General features: G+C 42.3%; 2 protein-coding genes across 12 annotated transcripts in view; both read right to left on the bottom strand.

The window, feature by feature from the left end:
- The window catches only part of iqsec2b (IQ motif and Sec7 domain ArfGEF 2b), a 46,459-nt gene extending 37,897 nt beyond the window's left edge, over positions 1–8,562 (bottom strand). For 2 of the 9 annotated variants that reach the window (XM_061770754.1, XM_061770770.1), the window contains exon 1: positions 3,118–3,233. Coding sequence is in view for 7 of the 9 variants with exons in the window: in XM_061770778.1 (XP_061626762.1) it covers positions 3,118–3,658; positions 3,760–3,958 (740 nt within the window). In the remaining 2 variants the exon portion in view is untranslated. Of the gene's footprint in view, positions 1–3,117; positions 3,659–3,759; positions 4,563–8,453 lie in introns of those variants that run through there. The other 7 variants (XM_061770727.1, XM_061770709.1, XM_061770717.1 and 4 more) reach the window with 7 other exon arrangements.
- LOC133476851 (membrane-associated guanylate kinase, WW and PDZ domain-containing protein 1) overlaps positions 6,703–24,045 on the bottom strand; it is a 75,293-nt gene continuing 57,950 nt past the window's right edge. For 2 of the 3 annotated variants that reach the window (XM_061770786.1, XM_061770794.1), the window contains exons 13-16: positions 17,682–17,882; positions 14,441–14,664; positions 13,138–13,276; positions 6,703–10,764 (exon numbers count right to left, since the gene is read on the bottom strand). In XM_061770786.1, coding sequence (XP_061626770.1) covers positions 9,806–10,764; positions 13,138–13,276; positions 14,441–14,664; positions 17,682–17,882 — 1,523 coding nt within the window. In that variant the 3' untranslated portion in view covers positions 6,703–9,805. Of the gene's footprint in view, positions 10,765–12,823; positions 12,928–13,137; positions 13,277–14,440; positions 14,665–17,681; positions 17,883–24,045 lie in introns of all 3 variants that reach the window. The other variant, XM_061770800.1, reaches the window with a different exon arrangement.

Genomic DNA, 24,045 nt, shown 5'->3' with positions numbered 1-24,045 from the left:
TATTCTCTCGCACACTCAGTGTGCAAATTGCGTCCCTTTTAATACATTTTGGGCTCACAGCAGCACATTATATAAAGAGACACTTTCACTGGCTCATCTGAAATGCACCCGCATGACGCCTCCTAAAATGAACCAGAAAAAAAAAAAAAAAAAAAAAAAAAAAAAAAAGAACTCTCGACCCTGCTGCTTCTTAGCGGAGGTGCTTAAGGACATCACGTCAGCCCGAGGCCTCGCATTGTTCACACCGCTATTAGCAGGAGGAAGAGAAGAAGGAGGCAGGCTCAGGACAGCTGTTTCAAACAGAGCCGCCGGGACACCGTAGCGCAGAGGAGCCACTTTGTCTGGGTGCAGCTGCTGCACGCAAACATACAACAGAAAATAATCAAAAGGCCACACGATTGGCCAATTCTATTTAGGGGTGGTGCGAGTTGCAAGAGGGCAAAGGAGCAGACGTGAGCAGGCCAACCGGAGGAATAAAAAGTCATTAAAGCTGCAAACACACAATCGATTGCGAAGGACACGATTTACCGTTGCGCATCCGTCTGGTAGCAATGGTGCAAATTTGTTAATAACTATACAAGTTCACGTTCGTTTGTGAAGGACACCTGGAAATCGTCAAAATGACTCCTTTGTCTATTCAGGCGTATTTTTATAAACTTTTTTTCTGGCTCGCTGCCAATCAAAGCGGCTCCTGTCGTTCCCCTTAAATGTGGTGCAATGAGTCTCACATGGGGACAATAGCACGATGCCTAATCGTCAGTGGGATGATTTAAGAAATATCATATATTTTTTTAAAATCTTTACTTAAGAATCTGAATCACTAATTCTACTTTTATTAGTCTCATTGTTTTAACACACTTAACTGTAGCCTACCTCTAACTTAAGTACAGCGTAAAAGTACTTTTGCGACCTCGAAGGAAAGCCCTGAAAAGGGTGATTCATTTGGCCTCAGAAAGTCGTTTCAAAAACAAGGCGTCTCCCTATGTGGCGCTCTCGCTGGCTCCGCTCCACACCCTGTTGACAGATGGCAAGTCAGCGTGTGTTCCACCTTTTCTCTTTTACACACTCTGCGTAAGATCAGAACCCGTTCCTGTTTCCTCGATCTAATTTTATTACACACTTGTGTTGTGTTACGATCAATTGGCAGTGAAAAGGCTTTTGTCACTGAGCTCAGGCCAAGGGGGAGCGACTAGACGCTTCTACCAGGCCTGAAACTTCCTCCAAAGGAAGCCACAGGTAATTACCAAAGGGGCAATGCATCACAGTATTTAACAGCCACAGAGCTAATATGTGCTTCTGTGTAATGACTAAGCACCCCCCCCCCCCCCCCGCCCCCCTTCCCCTCTGGGTCTGGTCGATAAGGGGTTGGGTTGAGTTGAGTCTAAATCAGAGACTGATAAGCGCATTTGGGACCTTGGGAAAACAGATCAAGTCCAGAAATGACTGGAAAGATTGTTGTATCATAGAAGACTGTCACATTCCATTTCACTGTTTGCCTTTTGTTTCTACACCAATTGCTGCCTACTCACCAAGCTTAATGCTTCCAGAACAAAAGCAGAGCGTGTGCGCGTGCGTACGTGCGTGCGTGCGTGCGTGCGTTAAACGAGGACAGATGCACTTGGTGTTTGCCGAAGCCTGCAGCACTCTAACTTAAGGTCAGCCTTGAGTCGGAGGGAAACATCGCAAGCTTCTAGGGCCTCGCTTTGACGGCAAAGATGAATTACAAACAAAACAAAATGTATCACAGCCAAAAAACAGGTTTTTGTACAAGTTAAACAAACAAAAAAGAAAAACGCTCAAATGCACATTAAAGGTGTTAAAACTGCGAGCAGGATTTGAATGTAACCTCACTCCACTAATCCCCGAATGGAATTTTGCTCAATAAAATCAAAATGTAGAAAAACAGTAAAAGTGCTTAGTTTACACACCGCTGATCTCATTAGAGTCACGGATGAGCTGGTACACCTTGGATTAGTCACCAACCAATCACAAGGCACATATAGCCAAACAACCATTCACAACTGAGGACAATTTAGAGTCTTCAATTAACCTGACATGCATGCATGTTTTTAGGAATGTGGGGAGGAAGCGGGAGGAAGTGGCTAAAACCCAAGTGCCGGGAGACCAAGCAAAGTCCACATCGGAAGGCCAGAGCCGCATATTGGAACCCCAAACCAGGTCACCATTGTGTCAGGCTCAAAAGTAGTTGGACAACTGACCAAGAGCAGAAAAAGACGGCCACATATTAAGTGCGACAAGACCTCAATGCAAGTAAAGGAGGCCATCATTGGTGTGTGCCAAATCAACAGCTGCTGCATCCTTAAAAGGAAAGAAAAGCACTGAGGCGCTCAACAACTTCAAATGGCCTGCAGAAGACCACTTAAGTGGACGTCACGGACTCCTTGACTTAGAGAAGAAAAAGGTGCGAGATTGTATACTGTATTGTTCTAGACGCACTTTGCCAGAATGTTATTATTATGATTATTAGGATTATTTTTCCCCTTAAAGCCTGCCTGTTCTGAAAATAAAATCTTTGGACAGGTGAACTTGTATCCCAGCGACGGCAAAGTATATCATATCATGTGTTAAACGCGGAGGATCTACTCTATCTATGCCAGCAACATTTAGTGACAGGCAAATCAATGAAACAGCCTAAATGTCAAGTGACGCAATATCGAGAAAAAGGTACATATTTAAAAATGATCTTCTTTTGTACAGGTGCTACAAAGTTTGCATACACTGAGGCCATTCTGCATCAAAAAGGACCCAAGTCTACCAAAATGGATTTTAGAGTGCTAAAAGAAGAAAAATGGTGTTAGTGGTCAGAATCTTGAAACTGTACACGCCGTGAAAGTGTGTATTTGTTGTTTTAATGGGACAATTCCACAAAGTGTCTGTGTTTCATCACATTTGCACAGGTTCCCGTAGAAACATTCACATGTTGTTTTTGGAAGCATCGTGGCTGGGGCAAATCTGGCCCGTAACGTACTGTACGTATGTGCGCATGAGAAATGAGCAGTAAGGGTAAAGCGAAATTGGACCATTTCCATTCTTTCCTCAGCACGTAGCTGCACGGTGCAGGACATGAATCATTCAACGGTGGCTTGCTCCACTTACTTTCTGCGAACGGTGGAGCTGGTGTTGGCGTCTGTGCTGTCGGTGCGTTGGAGCCGCTCTCTCTCGGCGGCGGACGAGCCGCAGGAGAGACCTCGGGTCAGTCTGGCGTGGGTCCTCCTGTCCCTGCCGGGCGCCGGCACGGTCGCGGCTCCGCCTTTGGTCTGAGCTGAGGATGCGCCGCCGTCCCCGCCGACGCCGTGATGGACGGGGAGCGACAGAGGCTGGCCGTGATTGCGGTTCTGCTCCGGGGTGTCGGAGCCGGGGGTCCGAGGGCTGCGATCCTGTCTCAGGTCTTTGTTCTCCTGGCTGACCCGGTCCAGCTGGCCTTCCAGCTCGTCGATGCGCCGCCGTTGGGTCTCCAGGAGCTTGGCCTGGCTCTCGATGATGTTGTTGAGCTCCAGGAGGTACTCCACGGCCCGGTTGGGGCTCTCCGGGCTGGCCTCCATGGCGGAAGCCCGGATCCACCCCCCCCACCAGCCCTGATGAGTGGGGGGGAGGGAGGGAGGGAGCGACCGAGACTCTGGATGAGATGAACGTTTAGCTTCGGGTGTTCAGAAACAAAAAAGTCACAGAGTTGACGGTTGTCGGGATGACTACATGTCGTCCGATGTGAGGGCACGCATGAGCGCTAGAACATCTTACATGCACTTTGGGATGTTGCGATGTGGAGAAGAACGCAGAAATATGAGCGTGTGAGTAGACTGTGGATTGTCTGATCATCTACCGCCATGTTCCGAGAGGCTGCCGAATAAGCATGGAATGGTCTCGTTTGGGCCATCATCGTGAACGAGAAACAAGTCGACAACCTAAAACTGTCCGTAAAAAAAATAAATAAAAACATTAATGATACAATGTCATTGAATGTAAAACATCTCACAATTTTGAAGCTACCAGTTTATAATCCATCCGACAATCCGACGAGACAAACAAGAGGGTACAAAAACGGCCTCTCTATTTCTGATCTCCCACCGATGGTCAGGCAGTGTCAATCATCACATAACTCCCACACTGAAGATCCCCATGCACCGTGCACGGTTGGCTCTTTCAACCCATGGCTGGAAGCGTCTTCACGGCACAGAAAGTAAGCAAAGTTGCCTTACGAAGTCCATTTCTCCACTCAGGTGCTCCACAACTCCATCCGTTCATGTCACGGGCGCCTGCTGCAAAGTGAGCGCGCGCGGGGGCTTTTTTTCCCATCCAGCAGCAATGCAGACTTTACTTCCACGCCGCGCGAGTTGGCAGACCGAGAGACAAGAAAAGAACTGACAATATTCTGAGACTTTTGTGACTTCTCGATGCGTCACGCGCGTGCGGTTCGCCGATCCAACCCAAAATAGAGCGCAGGTTGCGCTTCGTGCGCCGCGGAGATGCGTTCGGGTTTTTCCTCTGGAGCGCAGCACCACTGTCAAGTTCACCGTGGTGACGAGGAGGATGATGACCAGCGCGACGGTGACGATGGAAGACTTCCGTAAAGGACTTTCAAAATAAAACGGATCGCTGCGAGAATAAACGTCCGGTCCAGACTTTCAGAATACAAAATTCGCCGTTGCGTAATCTTCATCAACCAAATATTTTCAGCGTTATTAAACAAAGCCTGCTATGTCATTTGAAAAAAAAAATAATAATAATAATAAATAAAATAAAAAAAAAGGTGAATGGCTTGAATGATTATCATAGCCTTCTGTACTTCCGTAGTTTGAATGTGGGACGTGTCAGCAGTGCAGTGGCGAATCTGAAAGGGGTGGGGGCAGTGCCCCCCTAACGATGTGCTTGCCCCCCCCCCCCATGGATGGATTTCAACTATGTGACTGGCATTGTCAGTCAAAATTTTCTGTCAGACGCTAAATTGGATGCCGTCGGCGGATGGACGCGTGAGCAACAGACATGTTGTATAGAAATTTGTAACATTAGCCATATCATATAGGACTGAAACATCTTTTACACAACCCCAATGTTCTGCTATACATTTATACAATGTGAAAAGATTCTTTTCATTTGACTTATATATCGATAATGCACTAAAAATTTTTTGGGGAAACGGGCATAATATTTGAGAAATTATGGTAGTTAACATGATCATTGAGGGACTGGCTAAATAATGAACTTTTTTTGGTGGTGTCGATTAGGCGATTAGGCATTTCAGGAAGAACCGAGTTCAAGTAGAACAATGAATGACTGTGTGTAGGCATTTGTGTGTGCATACCCCTTAAGAAGCACAAAAGGAATGTACAGCAAGCGCTATTATTGCATATATTGAAGTGAGCTTTTTGCAAAAATTGCCAAAGCTGTCAATGAAATGAAAAAAAAGAAGCAAGATCACATTCGCAACAGGGAAAAGTTTGCACACAGGGCTGCTGTTCGAGAAAGAGCAAAACTGGTGCCACCTAAAGAAGTGCGGGGGAAGTGACTTCATGCACAGCACCTACTTTCAAGGCTTTTTTTTTTTTTTTTTTTTTAAACAAAAAAATATCTTTCGGCGACGTGAACCGAGCTCAGTCCCCGCAAGCCAGGAACCAACCGAGTTGAGTCACTATCTACATACACTAGGCCAACGCCTGTGAGAGATATAAAAGACCCAAAGAAGATAAACAGGCCCCACTGATGTTATTATTTTTAGCAGCATGCCTTAAGTGCTCTGAAATGGGGACCCTCTTGTCTTTGTCGTGGTCACACAGTGAGCTAATATTAGCGTGCAGGTAGTGGTGACCCCATGGCAAATGTAAAAAAATACCTGTTGTGGTCAAGAGCAGGTTTCGTAATTGAGGTTTGAAACATGATCAGGGTTTTATCTGTTGATAAATGTGGCATGCATCAGCTCAGCTTCTTGGGCAAGTCTTCGAGAGGAATGACAAACAATTACTCACACTCACATTGACACTGATGGACAATTGATTAACCTAACGAGCATGTGTGAACTTTATTTTCAGTTAGCAATTGCCAAGATCAAGCTCTGTAGAACTGGAGAGCCGGCCAATGTGGCGATTCCGCCCTGCCGTGCCCCAAACACATGCTTAGAAAGTTTATCCGCTCAGCTCACTATGACAATGTCTTCATTTCCTTCTAGTCCTGATTAGAACCGGGAAATATGAACCTGTTGGCCCAGTCCTGAAGTCTCTGCGCTGGCTTTCTGTTGCTCAGAGAATAGACTGCAAAACAGCTCTGCACCTTCGTTTTGTTCAAAGAAGACCATCGATGTTGCCCTTACCGAAAAAGAGATCAGTACCAAGATATAACATACATTTTTTTGGCCGTATTTTGTTCTATTGTGATACTCTTATTTACCTTTTCTATATTATTGTTGTACATGCAGTTGTCATGGCCATCCTCAATTTCTTATCAAGGTTCTCTGCAAGGCCCTTGTACGCATGTGTAGTTATATATTTTTTAAATATGATATACTTACAGTATGTTTTCAAAGGTTATTTTTGAACGACACATTTTTGTTACTTTTATTGTGAAAAAAAAAAACCCCAAAACAAGTGAGTTGAGAACTAATGCCTCAGATTAGAAAGACTCTGGTGCACTGTTGCTGCCATCTGCTGTCCAACTCTCAAAAAGCAATAAAACATATGATTTGACCACAGATGATGATATGAAGTCAGAACTTTATTTGAATGTGTTTACTCTTCAGACATATAATCTGCTTCGTGAAGTGAAAGTATTAAAAAAATGAAAATTGGTTATAAAACTCAAGTGATACTTTATGGACATGGTTTGGGGATTTGGCTGTGTCACTCTGTCAGGATTTGATCGTTTTAGGGGACAAATCCAGTAATGTATAAAGGGGACTTTTCCAGAACTAAATGAGTGTATGTCCCCTGATGTTGCCATTAAGGTCATATGATTGCCTCGTCGTAAATAATATAAATCTGTTATGAAAATGTGCAACTTTCCCTCCAGAATGGCTTTTCAATCTAAAGTATCTGATAACCTGAGTAATTAAAAACAAAAAGTTATTTCATAGAAAAATAACATCTCACAGTATCTCTTCATAATGCTTTTCGTATTGTCGTAACACAAAACAAAAAGTAATCTCAGATACAACAGAGTGACTAATGAAGAATTGCAGACTGATTTACAGCGAGGGCCACATTTAGTTGATATTACAACTTTCACAGTAAGACAGTGGTCAGGATGAAGGAGTTTGTGTTACCAAGGCAATGGCACATGGCACAATGGGCACAGCACTCTCCAGACTCCAGACAGTGCTTATCTTCTGATCCCAAATCTTACAATATGCCCACCTGCTGCATACTTTTGGCATTTCTCACTGACTAAAAAGTGAGCATCCAAATTCACACTCAGGTTGCGTAAAAGAAATCTTTCATAAACCCAACAGGCTGGTATGATCTACTAGGTCCTTCACAAAAGCTCTATAATATTTTTCATCACGCAACAAACAACATGAATGGATATCTGTTGCGTGAACTATAGATATTCAGGGATGATTCATTATATATTCTACACATAAACCTCTCTACGCATATTTACAGAATGTACATGACTGCAGAATATCACACCTGTAAGAAAAGGGGATTTGCGTGATCACAATTACATAGAACACCAGCATATAGTCAAGTGTGTACAGACTACACGCCAGACTGACACAGAAACGGATGGGTGACAGTTGCAATATTATTGCTTGGAGTTGTGATGAGGTAAAAGTGAACATGTATGCAGGTTTTGTAGAGGAGCATATACTATATACAGTAGAGGAGAGGACAGATGAGAGAAATGGGAAAAGGAAAGAGGTACAGTACGTATTAAAAAAGAAGAAGCATTTTCCATTGTTAAATGTAAATAAATACAATTCAGTTGAAAAATGAACTGAAATCCCAAACTGGGAAAATGAAAGTTAACACATTCACTGCCATTGACGGCTTTAGAAGTCAAATATCCATGTTAACTAGGAAGGCTGGCAGTGAATGAGTTAATATGAAAACTACATGGGCGGATATTGTTGAGTGAATGTTGCGGCATTCAGAAGGTCGCTAGGACCTCAAATGCTCGCAGCACATAGCGAAACAAACGTAACTCAGAAAACTCATATGTTGGTGCACGCGTAAGTCAAGATACTACTGTATATTGCTGTTAGTGTTATTTTTAGTATTAGCATAAATAGTCCATATTTGGCGGGAATGCCTTCTTTGATTTGTTTTGACAGTCAGTAACAATTTGGACACCTGACATCTAGTGGACTTAAGTGGGACAGCAACATCTGTTTAAGTTCACATACAATATGTCTATACTGTTATTGTTATTACCCTGGAACAAATGTTAAGACAGGAGTACACCAGAATGAGGGCCATATTGACCCAGAAAAAACATGAAAGTACCTGTAATGGGCCTTGACTGTACAACTTGAAATATCAGCCAACACTCAGCTGTAAAAAGGCACAAAGAATGCAACGTCAAACTTTGGGAAGGAAATCCAGAACGGCTTCCCGGTAAAGCAGCAATTTCAATTTGTCCAATCCATGTTTGTCTTTTTCTAATTTTGGGGGGACAATGACCTCCGACTCCAGTGTCAGATCAGACGAGGAAACAGAGAGAGGACTAATTGGACATGGGAGGATGACGATCTGTCAAACGAGCAAGGACACTATCTCACAACCTGAGAATTGCATTACCCCATAGATGTGTCTCATTGCATCTTTGAAATGATAAATTCATCTTGTGCAAATATTCCACTCTGTAGATGACTGTAGAGCCAAACTGACACAATGGTTCCACATAAAAATATCTAAGACAGTGAAACAATTGGACCGACAAGCAGAATACAGCAATGATTCCCAACCACTGTGCCGCAGCACGTTAGTGACATCAAATGAACCGCGGGAAATGATAAAATTTCACTTAATGGGTCCGAAAATTATTATTTTACCTTCCTTCAAATGTGGCTGCCACTAAGAAAAACTAAAAAAAGAGAGGGACTTAGAGTTGACATCTGTGTGTGTCTTTCTTCAATTTCCGCGAGTTTGATCAGTTTTCTTTTTAGCTAAACAAGTCCAGATTACACATTTGAATGAGTAAATTCGGGAATGAATTGAGACCAAATCATCATTACTTCATACCGTTTGTGACATTTTTGTTTGGTTATGTGCTGTGAGCTTTTTCTAATGTAAAATACACAACAGTACTCACAAAACGTTACCTTTAATCTTTACAGGTCAACTTTATTTGACCTTCTAATGTTTTGAATGCACATGTACGTGCATGTACATCTGTTCAATGTTTTTCAGTACAATGTTGGGTCCATGAATGGACTAATACATCAAAAACCAGTTTTTTGGGTCGTTTTTTTTTTTTCAACAGTTCATCTCCATGTTAAGGCCGCTGCACACCGAATGATACGTTTGAACCCGACTGGACTGTTGCACAACGTGCGGGGTTGGGCAGCTAGTTTTCATGGACGGCTGATGGTCCGATGGGCGGCCACTGGTTTTTGAGGCGATTCAAAATTATGATGTTATGACATTGAACTTTTGGACACGTGTAAGTTTTGAGAACGTCAAATTATGTTCACCTGTATAGGTTATAGTGCATTTTAGGTTCATCCAGAAATTTCACCTGAAAGCCCAATACAACCTTTTTTTGTCAGCAGTGTTTTGCATTGGCTCAACAATAGTTGGGAACCACTGGGAATATTGTTCTGGATTATTCTGTTATATATAACTTCCTGTTGCAGTCAAGAGGCATCCTCACTCCTCTCTGCTTCCTGGCCCGTCCGCCCCAAAGACAGCCCGTTCTCCACAACGTCCTGAGCCACTCTCTGCCGGCTGGGAGTGAGCCAAAGGCCCGGCAGCACGACGGCCCTGTGCCTGGCCGCTTCTGCAGAAAGGCCGGAGATGCTGGCGGCAGACACGCTGCCGTCTGATTGGCTGCCTCCGGAGTCTGACTCATCATCCCTCAGCTGATTTACAGAAAGCGCGGAAGCGAGGAAGGCGAAGGGCTTCCTTTGAGAGACGGAAAACGTCACGGCGTCACTAGATGTTGGTGCCTCTTGTGCATCACCTCCACTCTGATCTTCCTCAAACCCTTGGAGCCTTTCTTCACACTGGTCATCATCATCATCATCATCATCATCGTCCAGCAAGCCCTGGAGCCACTTCATCTGACGGTAGCCTGCTGCCACTTCCCACTTCTCATTTGGCTCCTCCTTGCTCTCCTCTTTGGGCCAGGGAAGCCTTTTGTAAGGACTCGGAATCGGCAGCAAAGCTTCCTCTTTGTTTTCTCCTCTCTCCAGCTCTTTCTTTATCTCTTGGGCCTTTTCTTCCGGCCTCTCCTCAACAGGAGCTACTTCCACCTTCTCCTCTTTTCTCTCTCTGCTCCTCCCTCTCTCCCCTTTCCTCACCCTCCCTGCATGGCTGTCATCGGTCGGCGGGGCTTCTCTGGGTAAACTCCGAGACGCTCTTTTCCGAGAGCTCTCTCCTTTCTCGGGCTCAGATTTGGGGCTACGCAATGCCGAGCGACCTCCGGATCCCTGCCTTCGCCTCCTTCCTGTCCCTTTGTCCCGCCTGTCCAAAGACCTGCTTCTCCTCTTCTGCTTGGAGCGGTGCCCCCTCTCCCTTCCGGTGTCTACTGCAGCCATACCCTGCTCCTTGGGGTGACGCAGGCGGGAGGGGGAGGTGATTCTGTGCTCATGGCCTGGAGAGATAATGGATGGGGAATACGGGGGGAGGGAAGGGTTGAGAGGGAAACATACATGTTTGAAAAGTGCGTTAACAATTTGATATGTATGAAAGTGTGTTTTGTCATGCTTGAGATCTGTATGCAACTCTGCTATGTATCTCTGCCTTGACTTACAAGTTTAATGAGCTGTGTGACCACACTCAAAATGTTCGCATCTCAAATTGTCTTTCCCCATCGAAATGAATTGAAATGCCCCCAATAAGTTCCAGTCCCCCATAAAACGTCAACACCCCAAAAAAAATTTTAATCAGAAAAATAGCATTCTACAGCAATGTACTTTACAAAAATGGACAGTAATAACATGATTAAATAGAATGTTACGAATTCAACTGTTTGTGCATCATGATTTCATGCATTCATTGTACAGCTCCTTTTGGTACGTATATGCACAAAGAAGACGGTCACAACTCCTCAGTTACCTTTCGTAATATTAGTCGTTTTTTCGCAAAATATTAAGACTGTGAGTAACGTTATATTTTCTGTCTACAAATGCTGCTGCACTGTTTGTCTTCAAATATCCGCTGCTTAAAGGGATATAATTACCGCAATATTGATGTTAGTTTTGTTAGCATTTTGTGGTAGCATTAAGCTAGTGGACTTTCATCAGACAATGATATGTGGTCATAATAAATACGCAACGTGTAATTCTTTTTGTGTTATGTTTAGTTTTACATAAACTTCAACCGCGAGTGGCAAGAAACAGCTCGAAGCCTCTTTTACTTTCCCTTACTTTACTTCACTATCTGCTAAAGTGCTACTTGTTGTGAAGTTCGCTGCAGCCACCTAGGGCTCGCAACTCAAATTTTTGTTCACGACAAGACCAAAAAAAATAAAATAATTGGCCGAACGACAGCTCGTATATTGAAAACCTCACAAGTTGGGTCACTCGTAAGTGGAGGTACCACCGTACAGTATTATTCAGTGTTGAGGTAAAGTTGAAGAGAAATTTGAGATGTGCAAGCCATTACTCCACAGTTAGGACATTAAGAACAAGTGTAAGCTTTTTGCCAGTGTATACAGTTGTATTCAGAAAATAGAAAAACAGAAAGCCTTTATTGTCATTGTACGGTGCAGATAAAACTAAATATAGGAAACAATTCAAATATTAAAAACTACACTAAGACTAAAATATGCAGTGCAGAGAGTAGAGAGAAACAGTGGAATAATGTTTATAAGCACAAGTAGCAGTGGAGTCAGGAATATTTTACAGTAAAAAAGTAGCAGGAATATAAAAAATAAGTGTTCAGTGCGGTGATATCTTGTGGGAAGAAGCTATTGTTGAGTTTGTTCATTCTGGTTCCGATGCCAGAGGGCAGCAGGCCAAAACTGGTGGTCTGCATTGTTCTCTACAAACTCAAAACATTTACTGTATAAACCGAAGTATGCGTAAAGGTTTTGCTTTCCCATGAATCACTGGATTAATATTTTGTTCCATTAGCACTATGGAGCTGACCAACGTTTGGCATTTGTGAGCAGCCCAATACGATTGGACGAGGAGATTTCGCTTAAGGCCAGCAAATTCTAACATGTTCATGCAGCACATGTTGTTTTGTTCAACAATGGGACTTTCAAGGGGCTTCTTGCCAACATCTTGCCTTTACATGGGGTTTTGGATGGACTCGAACCGGGAGGAAGTGCTTTGACCCGTTTTGTCGAATGCGGAAGTATGTTGTGTATGTACGGATTGCGGAATATTACACAATGGTCCTGCGCTGGAATATCAGTTTACAGGTGCCACAAGACGTGAAAGATAGTTCTCAAAATTGATTCTTATTCAACTAAATATTAGTTCAGCGATTCACGGGACAGCAAAATTTTCAAGCATGTTTTGACATTTGATAGATCTTTTGTATTCAGAATAGAATGTGCAGTGCATTTGTGTCTGCGGAAATGATAAGGAGCTGTACTCACATGTTTTTAAACACACTGTTATTATTCTGAACACAACTGTATATGAGGACACAGTGGCAACTGAGCGCAGGAATGTAGAGAGACAGAAAATGGGAGAACTAACAGGAACCATTACCAACCGCGTATTCTCTGTCCGTCCAATCACATAGAAGCAAGGCTCGCCTAATTTGGAGTTGGTCATACAAAGAGACAAACTGGAGAGCTCCACTGAGAGAAAGAGAAAGGGTGGAATAAGGAGGAAAGACAGGAGAAGAAAGAAGAAGCAAACACATAAAACCAAGAAAGTGTGTGGATGAGTCACAGGAAGGAAAGTGTACCCAAAAGACAAGAGTTAGACAGTATTCTAGTAAGCATTCATAGAACAAGGACAACTGTTTTGGTTTCACATTTCTTGCTAATTTCCACCGTCGTTCTCACCATAGTCTGGCACATATCCGTTTCCTCTCTTGAGGACCAGGTGGATGCGGTGGCCTCCTCTGCGGATCTGCTCCACCGCCTGACTGTGGGTCATCCCCGCCGTGCTGTCGCCATTGATCTCCACGAGCTGGTCACTCACCTACGCAGTAATGAAAACAATCTGAATATACAACTATTGACGCTCACATTCACACCAATGGGCAATTTGAATTCTTCAATGAACCTATCTTGCATTTAAAAAAAAAATAAAAACCTTTCCTTGTATTTATCATACTTGTACATGTACGCATAGTAGAGAATCGTTTATTGTATTTCTTGTTTGTGTTGTCTGCTCCTGTTGTTGCATTGTCTAGCTACTGTTGTTTACTTCTGTTTACTTCCGTTTATCCACATGAACATTTTTGTCAATGTTGTTTTTTGTTGGTGCTTTATTTTTGTTGCTCACGCTGCCATGCTCGCTTGTTTTAATAAAACCTTGTGTTTTTTGCTCTGATGTGGTTGTCTGCTTTGAGGACCGATAGCGTATTCTCTCATAACACTAAGGGCTCTATTTTTATAGACGGCACATCTATGGCAGAGTGTAAAAACTGGTGTATCTTGATTTTCGTGCAAGCGGAAGGTTCACTGGGCATTTGGCACAACGAGAGTGTGTCCTTTGACATGCAACCGGCACAGAGATCACCAGCCCGTAGAGGTCTGCTTGCAATTCCGTATAAACATACTTTGCGTGGGTCGACCTCATGGACTCACGGCGCAAATCAGTTTCTTTTTCCGCCGTGTCAAAGACTTCCAGTCATTCAGGCATTTCAAGGGAATGAGAGGAGCCACTTAAGATTGGACAGGGCTGGTGATGGCTGTGATCACGCCCAGAGCACCACAGATTTTAAATTCCGTGCAGAGTTATGCCACGCGCAGTGCTGGATTTACGCCAGTCATGGAAAGAGAGCCGTTCAAAATGTTCAAAAACAATCAGTTGTAAAAGATTAACTGCAAATGTATTGAACTTAAAGTTAAATATGCTTGAAGTGCACTTAGGCAGTGATTCTTTTGTGACCCACCGGAACAGGGGTCACCAACCTTTTTTAAACTGAGACCTACTTCTTTTGTACTGATTCAAGTGAAGGGATGCCAGTTTAATACACACTTCTGAAATAAAAAAATGTTTAAATTACCTTTGATTTTATGTTATTATTAATAATTAATTATTTTCATCTATATGAAGACACTAATGTTCATGATTTCTTACAATGAAGTTTGAGTAGTAGCGGTCTAGAGACTGAATCCAACCGCACCGAGTGGTCACCTGTATTTTCTGGCTGCGTGAAGCGGGCCCTCCCTCCATCAGCCCCAGGACGTAGAGGCTCATGTTGTACTCACTGCCCCCTCGGAGGCTGAAGCCGAATCCTGAGGGGCCCCGTTCCAAGTTGACACTGTAATACCTGGAATCACGTTTGGGACGCGACCTCTGACCCTTTCTGCTTCTGTTCCCGAGGTCATGCTCAGTGGGTTCTGAAAGGCTTGTCGAGTCTGGAGGAGATGACACCGCTGAGATCAGAGCAATGAGACCCAACCACATTTGTATGCCGTGGGAAATTTGATTTCACTTCCATTGTTCTGGAAATTATTCGTTAGTTACAACAAATAATATATCTTTCTTCATCTATCTATACCTGCGACGTGTAGTGACTGGCAGAACATTTCAAGGTTCTTTCAATAGATGGCAGAAGGGAAAATTAACCTGTCTTTCCACCTGTTGCCATTCTTACATAAGAATAATAGCAACGTTGTTAACTAAATAGGCCAACATTTCACACTGAGTATGTAACATGTATGGGTAAAGATCATCATTATTTCAGTATAAAGCTATGACAAAAATTAAGAGACCCAAAAAACACTGGACCTTTTTAGTATTTTGACCATTTTCTGCAAATAAATGCTCTAAATGACTATATTTGTGTTTTGAGATCAGCAGTTATCGTAATAGAATTTTTAAAACAAAATTCTTTTGACTCAGACATATACCCGTAAATAGCTAAATCAGAGAAACTGTTCATTTTGCAGTGATCTCTTCATATATCCAAAGATATATAAAATAAAATAAACAAAAAAATATACAGTGGTGCCTTGAGGTACGAGTTTCATTCATTCCGTGGCCATGCGCGTAACTCAAAACACTTCATCACAACTCATCTTTGCACAATGAACGGTAATGCCATTAATCCCTTCCAAGTGCCACAAAAAGAAAACATTTGCCATGTGTTTGTTGATAAGAAAAATAGCACTTGATAATATTTTACTGTATTTTACAAACACACAGTAATTATAGAATTAAATAGAATGTAAAGAAACATAATTTTTGCCATATTTTTTGCTTCACCTCATTGTACATTGTGCTGCTTCTTACGGGCAGAGAATAAAGAATATATGTGACCCTCCAGCAGCAAACTGATCGGAAGTCGCACGTCCGTCATTGCGTGCAGCAGGCGCTTAGCAGGGGCTCGCTTTAGGCGGGCTGTGACCGTTTTCGGGTGGCAGCTGGTTCTTGCGTTGGGCCCTGTTGTGGTTGGGGCCCCCATGCTCTCCGGGGGTGGTAGGGGTGGTGGCAGCGGTGGGGCACACTACGTGGAGAGTGGGGGGTATTAGGCGTGGGGGGTGATGGTCCGGTACCCATATCCCTCCATTTGGGACTTGTCGGGGCCTTTCAGTTGGGCTTGGGGACCACCCTGGGTCCTGTGGAGTGGGTGGCGTCACCCTGGCTGGGTCCCCAGTGGGATGGGCTCACTGCCTTGCCCCCCCCACCCTTGTGGATAAAGGGAGTTGGGACCACCCTTCCTCAATGTGGCGACTCAGCTACTCCGTACACCAGTTGACTAAAAAGCATGTGATATGGTGTTCATGCACTAATAAGCTCCATAGACACGCTATAGACTTTAATTGTTGTGCTGGGACCGCTAATAATAACACACATTATATTAAGATATCAACTCACAGGTTCTTACAGGTGTTTAGACACTATAAAAGCATCCCACCTCGCCACTCATCAGTAGCACTGCCTTCTCCATTTCCCATCATCCTGCCCTGCCCTGCCATTTTTCTGTCCCCTCTCATTTTGTCCTAATGGTTAGTTGTTGCATGTCCACATTGGGTGTGCCCCCCGCCCACAAATAAGAACACGATTTGACTTTTGTAACGTTATTTGTGGTCAAATCTCGAGACGGTCTAACCATTGTTCTGCTGTGGTTCGCACCCCTATTCTCCTTGTCCGTTCTGTCCCCCTGTCTTTCCCCTAAAACCCTTTTCTGTCTGCCTGAATTTTCAATAAGTATCAGAAAAATAAAGAAATGAGCAGGGGCTCAGCAAAACTGTTCCAGCACAAAAGGATCCACAGATCCACCTTTCTAAAATGGCCATGCAGCTGAACAGGACAGGTGAAAAAAATAAATAAAATTTTTTTTTTTTTAAAAAGATGCTGCACGGCTGTGTTTTGGACAACATGCATTTTCTGAAAAAGCATTAAAAATGCTTTCCAACGATGTATAGATTGTGGCAATTGGGTAACATTTGGTGAATATTTGTCCATTTCAAAATTGGAAGCGGCTTTTCAGCGTTGCCCTAGCAACAAGGGTGTTTTGTTCCCACCTCCAGGGACTCTATTACGGGCTTGTTAGCTCGTACGTGTAATGACGTGCATTTTAATTAAATCCAAGGCTGCAGAGAATCCCAAGCTTTCTGTTGATACCAGACAAGATGTGGTTTTCCTTGTTTTGCGTGCGGCAGCAGCCGATTAGTGTCGTTGATGTCTCGTTGTTGTCTTGACTTTACTTATGGAGATTTGGCTGTACCCTCTCAATAAAACATTAAGGTCAGAATTTCACATCAGTCCCAACTGGGAAGTAATCTTTACTTATTTTTCAGGTGTTTGAATCACATCTGAAAATGTATCTTTTTCACGTAGTGAAGGCTTTATGGACTGTAGCTCAAAACACAGCCGTGCGACTTCCAATCAGTTTCGTGCTGGAGGGTCACATATGCCTGTGAGTATTGTTTTTCATTTTTGTGTTGTTTGTTTTCAAATATCTGTCGTTGAAAGAGTTATAACATCCCAACACAGATGCTATTTGTTAGCTAGTCTATGGCATTGCTAATTATGTGTTCGCAATAAGCGAGCAAGGGCAATCCTAAGACAAAGTTGTTTGGTTGTATTCAATACAAAAAGTGTAACTCTCATGTTTTATGTTTAGCTTGAGAGTAGACGTTAATTGGGTGTGGCAATAAACAGCTCATAGCCTCTTTTTTGAACAATTGCTCACTTATTTTATCTGCCAAACTGCAACTTGTTGTGAAGTGAGTTGAGTTCACTGCACCATACAGCACTCGTATCTTAAAGTTTTTGCCTGCAAATCAAAGCAAAAAAAATCTCCAAAAACTTGTAAGTCAGTCATTTGTTGTTTTCTAATGTAAAATATGTGTTTTGAATCAATAAAGGTTGGGAAGAACTGTATTAGTAAAAAGGTATCATGTGATGAGTGGGGCGTTTAGCTTACAGGTGCTGGGCCGGGGGACAATGGTGAGGCGTAGAGTGTTTCCTGCACGGCGAAGGATCTGCGCGAGCTCGTGGTGAGGCAGAGTCACCACTGAGCGTCCTTCCACGGCCTCCAATCGATCTCCGGGCCGGACCTGACCGCTTTTGGCGGCCGGGCTGCCTCGCCGCACTGTCACAAAGCGGTGCGGCAAAAGGGATGCAGCTGTAGAGGAAATAAATAAATTAGTTTTCATGTTTTGTTCCTTGAGATTATAAGCCTTGGCAGAAATGGCGCAAGCCTCCAAGATTGTAAGGGCCCCATATTTCTGCCAATAATATTCATTATTGAATATTTATACACCTACTATAAACTCACTGCATTAGATATGAGTTTAATTCGTTCCGTGACCATGCTCGTATCTCAAAACATTCATATCTCAAATCATCAATGGAAATGCTATTCATCCGTTACAGCACCCTTCAAACCACCCCAAAATCTACCTAAAGGTAAAAAAACAGCTCAAAACTTGCTCAAAAACTCCTATGTCAAGGCAATCGCATCTCAAGGCATCACTGTGCTTAAAGTAACTAAACAAAGGTACCTGAAATAAGGTGACAAAAATAGATGAAAAGAAAAACAAGTATAAATTCGAATAATTGGGTCTATTTTGAGTCACTGATGGTGTAGTGGTACACTTGCCTGACTTTGGTGCAGGCAGTGTTAGTTCCACTGAGTTCCCACTCAATGATGGTATGAATGTGAGTGCGAATGGTTGTCCGTATCTATATGCGCCCTGTGACTGACTGGTGACCAGTTCAGGGTGTAGTTTGCCTTTCGCCCGAAGTCAGCTGGAATAGGCTCCAGTGCCCCGTGACCCTAACCAGGATAAAGCGGTGTTGAAAATGGATGGATGGATATTTTGTCAAAATGTGTAAACGCTTCAGTTAAAAAAAAAATAAATAAATCAAATCAAATCAAAACTCACATTTGAATTTTTGATGTTAGGCTTTTCGGCAGCTGAGTGGTTAGCACATTGGCCTCACCGTTCTGAGGTTGGGGGTTTGAATCTGGGCTCTAGCCTTTCTGTGGGGCGCTCACATTTGTACTCTTTTTGAGTCTCATTTTAAATAGTAGAGCAAATAAGTGAACGAATTCTTCAAATGGCGATACAAGCTGGAATTTTGGTAAATACTCCTCAAAAATCTCACTCTTTTCAAAAATAGGTACAGTATGTACATGCTGTATCTAAAGAACTGTCAAGTTAAGGCTCATAATCCCATTCTTAGCGTTCCTGAGTCTGTAAAATGACCTTTCTGCTGTATCTCAAGGACTATAATAGCTACAGCCATGCTTTTGCCATCAAACTGTCCGCAATAGCCATATTTATATTTGACTTTTATACATTTATAAATAAAGAAATCAAAACTTTTTGAAGTTATGGTTCATAAACCCATTTGTTTGCTCCCCAGAGTTTGTTAAACTACCTACAGTATACAGTATGCTCAAGAACCATAATAGAAAAATACGTACTTGGTTCCAAAATATGCACAATACCCAGCTTTACTACTTTTATGGCGCTTCAAATCAATGAATTTAGAGTTATAAAGAAAAAATTAAATACATTTGCAATTATCTGCTCTACTAAAAAAACAGTTGATTTAACAGTGCAAGTCATCTGTGAATGGTTTCAGGGCAGGTTTACATTATAAATGAGTTGTCTTTCTTTACACCTCCAACCACTGTCTCCCTGAAACACATCTTGTCTTTCAGAGCATCTGCCGAGCCATCTCCCCATCATCTGCACTGCCTTATTTCTTGGGCACAAACTACCTTAGGACACAAACTTTCATGTGATATTTTGCTATCCCAAATGTGTCAGAACCAGAATTGTGATGTTTACTCTTCTCTTTAAGCGTGATGCTTATTTTCATGCGCCAATCTGGAGGGATTCTCCGACCTGCAGCGCCCACCAAATGTATTTTCCTTTGTGTGAGATTCTTTGACAGCTAGTGAACAATTCTTCAAAAAAGAAGCTTCAAGCTGTTAAATGCCACTCCCAGTTGAATTTCACTATCAAAGTAAACAGAAAAACAAAGATAATTACACTTTGTGCATTTAAAACAAACACACAATTTTGCCTTCCGCTAGCTTCACGCTAACGCGTTGCAAAACGCTATTGACGAATAGCATCGATAGTTGCAATGTCCTAACCCTTAAGCTATGGCTGTTTGAACACAAATGATGCATCAACGTATGCAGACATCGGGCCGAAACCTCCTATGTCAAAGTTCGTCAAATTTCATATTCTTTCACAAATCTATACTGTTGGTCAGTCCCCACGTGTGTGTGTGTGTGTGTGTGTGTGTGTTATTTTTACAAATGATTGACCAATCTAAAGTCTTGAAAATGGTTTGCGCTCCGTGACTATGCAACATGAATGGTTCAACAAACTTTTTTTTTCAAAGTCTGAGGATTCCGCCCGACACCAGCGTGATACTTTCCATTTACTGAGTCACTTCCAATAGTTGTGAAACTCATCTTAGTTTCTGTCTTCATGACTGTATTATACTGCCTTCCCTGTGGCCAAGTTACATACACCAGAAGGAGTTGCAATTAATGAATTATGACACACAAACTGTTTAATTGTTTTCATTCTTTTTAAATGTTATTACTGTTATTAAAGTGCTTTGTAAAGTTAATATTATAAAGTGATTTCCATTCAATTCAGTGGGGAAAGGTGATTTGAGATGCAAGTGTTATAAGATACTAGCGTGGTCAAGGAACAATTTAAACTAGTATCTCAAGGCACTACTGTTTTAAGTTTTAAAACATAAAAAAAAAAAAACCTGTATGGACATTAGTAGTTAATGCTGAAATATGACAACGTTCAGCACTTTGCGTTTCAATTTTTGGTGCATTTATTCGAGCTGCTTGAACTTGTTCTGAATCATCATTTCAAGTTTTGGTTATATGTGTACTTCTCTACAACACTCCTGCTGGCAACAACTGGCCCCTCTCAGCGCTTACCAGCAGTGTCCCTGTCTAACCTATACAGCAGCATAAACTATTCATTCAGATGAGGCACAAAGCTTTCCTCACACAATGGATAAAAATAGCTCGTTTAAAGGCTTCTTCACAAATCTAAGTCTCCTTCACGTTTGTTATCCAGGTTTTTATGGCTCTGAAAAAAGAGACCCCAAAAAAAAAAACTTGGACCATTTTGAGTTTTTGGACCATTTTTCATTTTCTGCAAATGAATACTCTCACTGACGATTTTTGTACAGTGGTGTAATGTAATTTTCGGTTTGATTTGTTCCGGGACAACGCTCATGACACAAAATTATTGTATCTCAAATCATTGTTCCTCATCGAAATGAATAGAAGTGCTGTTAATCCATTCCAGCCCCCCATCCAAAAAAGAAAAGGAAAAGAGCACCCAATAATATTATTATTTATAAAAACATATAGTAATAACAGAATTAAATACAACCCCAATTCCAATGATTTGCAAATCATGTTCAACCTATATTTAATTGAATACACTACAAAGACAAGATATTTAATGTTCAAACTGATAAACTGTATTGTTTTTCGAAAATAATCATTAACTTAGAATTTTACTGCTGCAACACGTTCTAAAAAAAGCTGGGACGGGTGGCAAAAAAAGACTGAGAAAGTTGAGGAATGCTCATCAAACACCTGTTTGGAACATCCCACAGGTGAACAGGCTAATTGGGAACAGGTGGGTGCCATGATTGGGTATAAAAGGAGCTTCCCTGAATTGCTCAGTCATTCACAAGCAAAGATGGGGCGAGGTTCACCTCTTTGTGAACAAGTGCATGAGAAAATTGTCGAACAGTTTAAGGACAATGTTCCTCAATGTACAATTGCAAGGAATTTAGCGATTTCATCATCTACGGTGCATATTTTCATCAAAAGGTTCAGAAAATCTGGAGAAATCACTGCATGTAAGCGGCGAGGCTGAAAACCAACATTGAATGCCCATGACCTTCGATCCCTCAGGCGGCACTGCATCAAAAACCGACATCAATGTGTAAAGGATATCACCACATGGGCTCAGGAACACTTCAGAAAACCAATGTCAGTAAATACAGTTCGGCGCTACATCCGTAAGTGCAACTTGAAACTCCACTATGCAAAGTAAAAGCCATTTATCAACAACATCCAGAAACGCCGGCAGCTTCTCTGGGCCCGAGCTCATCTAAGATTGACTGATGTAAAGTGGAAAAGTGTTCTGTGGTCCGACGAGTCCACATTTCTATTTGTTTTTGGAAATTGTGGATGTCGTGTCCTCCGGGCCAAAGAGGAAAAGAACCGTCCGGACTGTTATGGACACAAAGTTCAAAAGCCAGCATCTGTGATGGTATGGGGCTGTGTTAGTGCCAATGGCATGGGTAACTTACACATCTGTGAAGGCACCATTAATGCTGAACGGTACATACAGGTTTTGGAGAAACATATGCTGCCATCCAAGCAACATCTGTTTCATGGACGCCCCTGCTTATTTCAGTAAGACAATGCCAAGCCACATTCTGCACGTGTTACAACAGCGTGGCTTCGTAGTAAAAGAGTGTACATTAAATATCTTGTCTTTGTAGTGTATTCGATTAAATATAGGTTGAACATGATTTGCAAATCATTGTATTCTGTTTTTATTTCTGTTTAACACAACATCCCAACTTCATTGGAATTGGGGTTGTAGAACGTAAAGAATTAAACCGTTTGTGCATCATGATTATTTCATTGCAACTGCTACTACTTCTACTTGCCCCAGTCCCTCTCCTTCTTCTTCCAAAAACCTGACATGTTCACCTCCATTGTTATTATTGACTGTGTTGATTGGGTTAACAGAAATGAATACATAAGTTAGAAACATATTGCAGTACTGTTTTTCTTTAATTGTATGAATAATTTTGGCGATGGGTGCCCTTATTTTGGCATGAGCACCTGCCCCCAAAAATGTCCGTGCACATGCCTGAATGTTCATTTCCCTCAAACATCTACAGTACTGTACCTACAAATAGCTAAATCTGAGAAACCGATAAGTTTGCACTTGTCTCAGTGTTTTTTTTAACTCAGAGGCCATGAGACACATGTTCATTCTGTGCCTATAATCTGTGTGGCCCGGGCAGAAATGGCAATCAGGTCAAAGCGAGTGCCAGGGCAGCTTTGCAAATAGTCTTCTTATCGCATATAATACAACAGTGGAACATCAACCTCTGCCAAATAACGCATTCCTATCCCCATGCACGAGCCTTGCACACGTGCACACAGAGTGACTCACTCAACACACTGAGACAGATGTGCTGAGCCAAACACACCCATACACACACACATCAGCACGCACACGCACACACACACACACCACTGCACAGCTGCATCCAAATGGGCCGCTTCCTATCAAATTGTCTTTCCCTCTGGCGTTCCACGTTGGCCTGTCCAGAGTAATCCCACTGCAGCATGCCCAGCCGCCAGCACGGTGACAATGTGCCGCACTGAGAACTACTACTGACCACCACCACCAGCACCCTCCTCCACCTTCATGAAAAAGCTGCTATAGGACCAGATCAGCTCCTGAAGCCTGCTCATCGCTGGCACACGTCTGGGATGACAAATGGCTGTTGAGCCTGAACAACCAGCATCTGTTGTATCTGGTAAATGCTTTTTTTTTTTTCTTCTTTTTTTTTTACAGCCCTGAGTGCCCACTCCATTACTGAAAGCCTGCATTACATCACATTATACTTAAGGACATTTGAATCTCTGGAAAAAAATTAACAAACCAAAAGAACACTGGACCTCCTTTGGTATTTTGACCATTTTTCATTTTCTGCAAATAGATGCTCTAAATGACAATATTTGTATTTTACTCAAACATATACATATAAATATAGCAACGTTTTCTAGTGGTCTCTCAACTTTTTAACTGTATGTAACCAACTCTTTCTTCTCCTTGCTAAAATCCACCAGAGTAAAGTGAAATAACATTTAACGCAGCTTATTTTAGATGCAGTTAGTCACGGCCATGTGAGCATGTTGATCCAACTTACACATAGCAAACAGTCAACACGTCTGGCTGAGCAAACTTCAGACTCAGTGCAACACACAAATCAAAGCTTCCAGCTGATACACAAAATGGAATAAAAGGAGAAAACAATGCAGCAAACCAGCACCTACTCAACCTGTCTAGCAAAAAAAAAAAAAAAAAGAAGCAAATGAAGCAAATCATTACGTTTGGACTCCTTCACAGTTCTCAAAGCGGATTGTAGTCTCTCCAGCATGACTCTTGGAAGAGTGAATGTATAAAAAAAAAAAAATCAGTTCCTCGTCATGTTCTTCAAGACGCCGATGTTCACATGTAACCTGG

Source organism: Phyllopteryx taeniolatus, chromosome 1, assembly GCF_024500385.1.
Source record: "Phyllopteryx taeniolatus isolate TA_2022b chromosome 1, UOR_Ptae_1.2, whole genome shotgun sequence".
Lineage (NCBI taxonomy): Eukaryota > Metazoa > Chordata > Actinopteri > Syngnathiformes > Syngnathidae > Phyllopteryx > Phyllopteryx taeniolatus.
The sequence above is the reverse complement of the archived record's forward strand: the minus strand, read 5'-3'. Positions and strand labels throughout refer to the sequence as shown.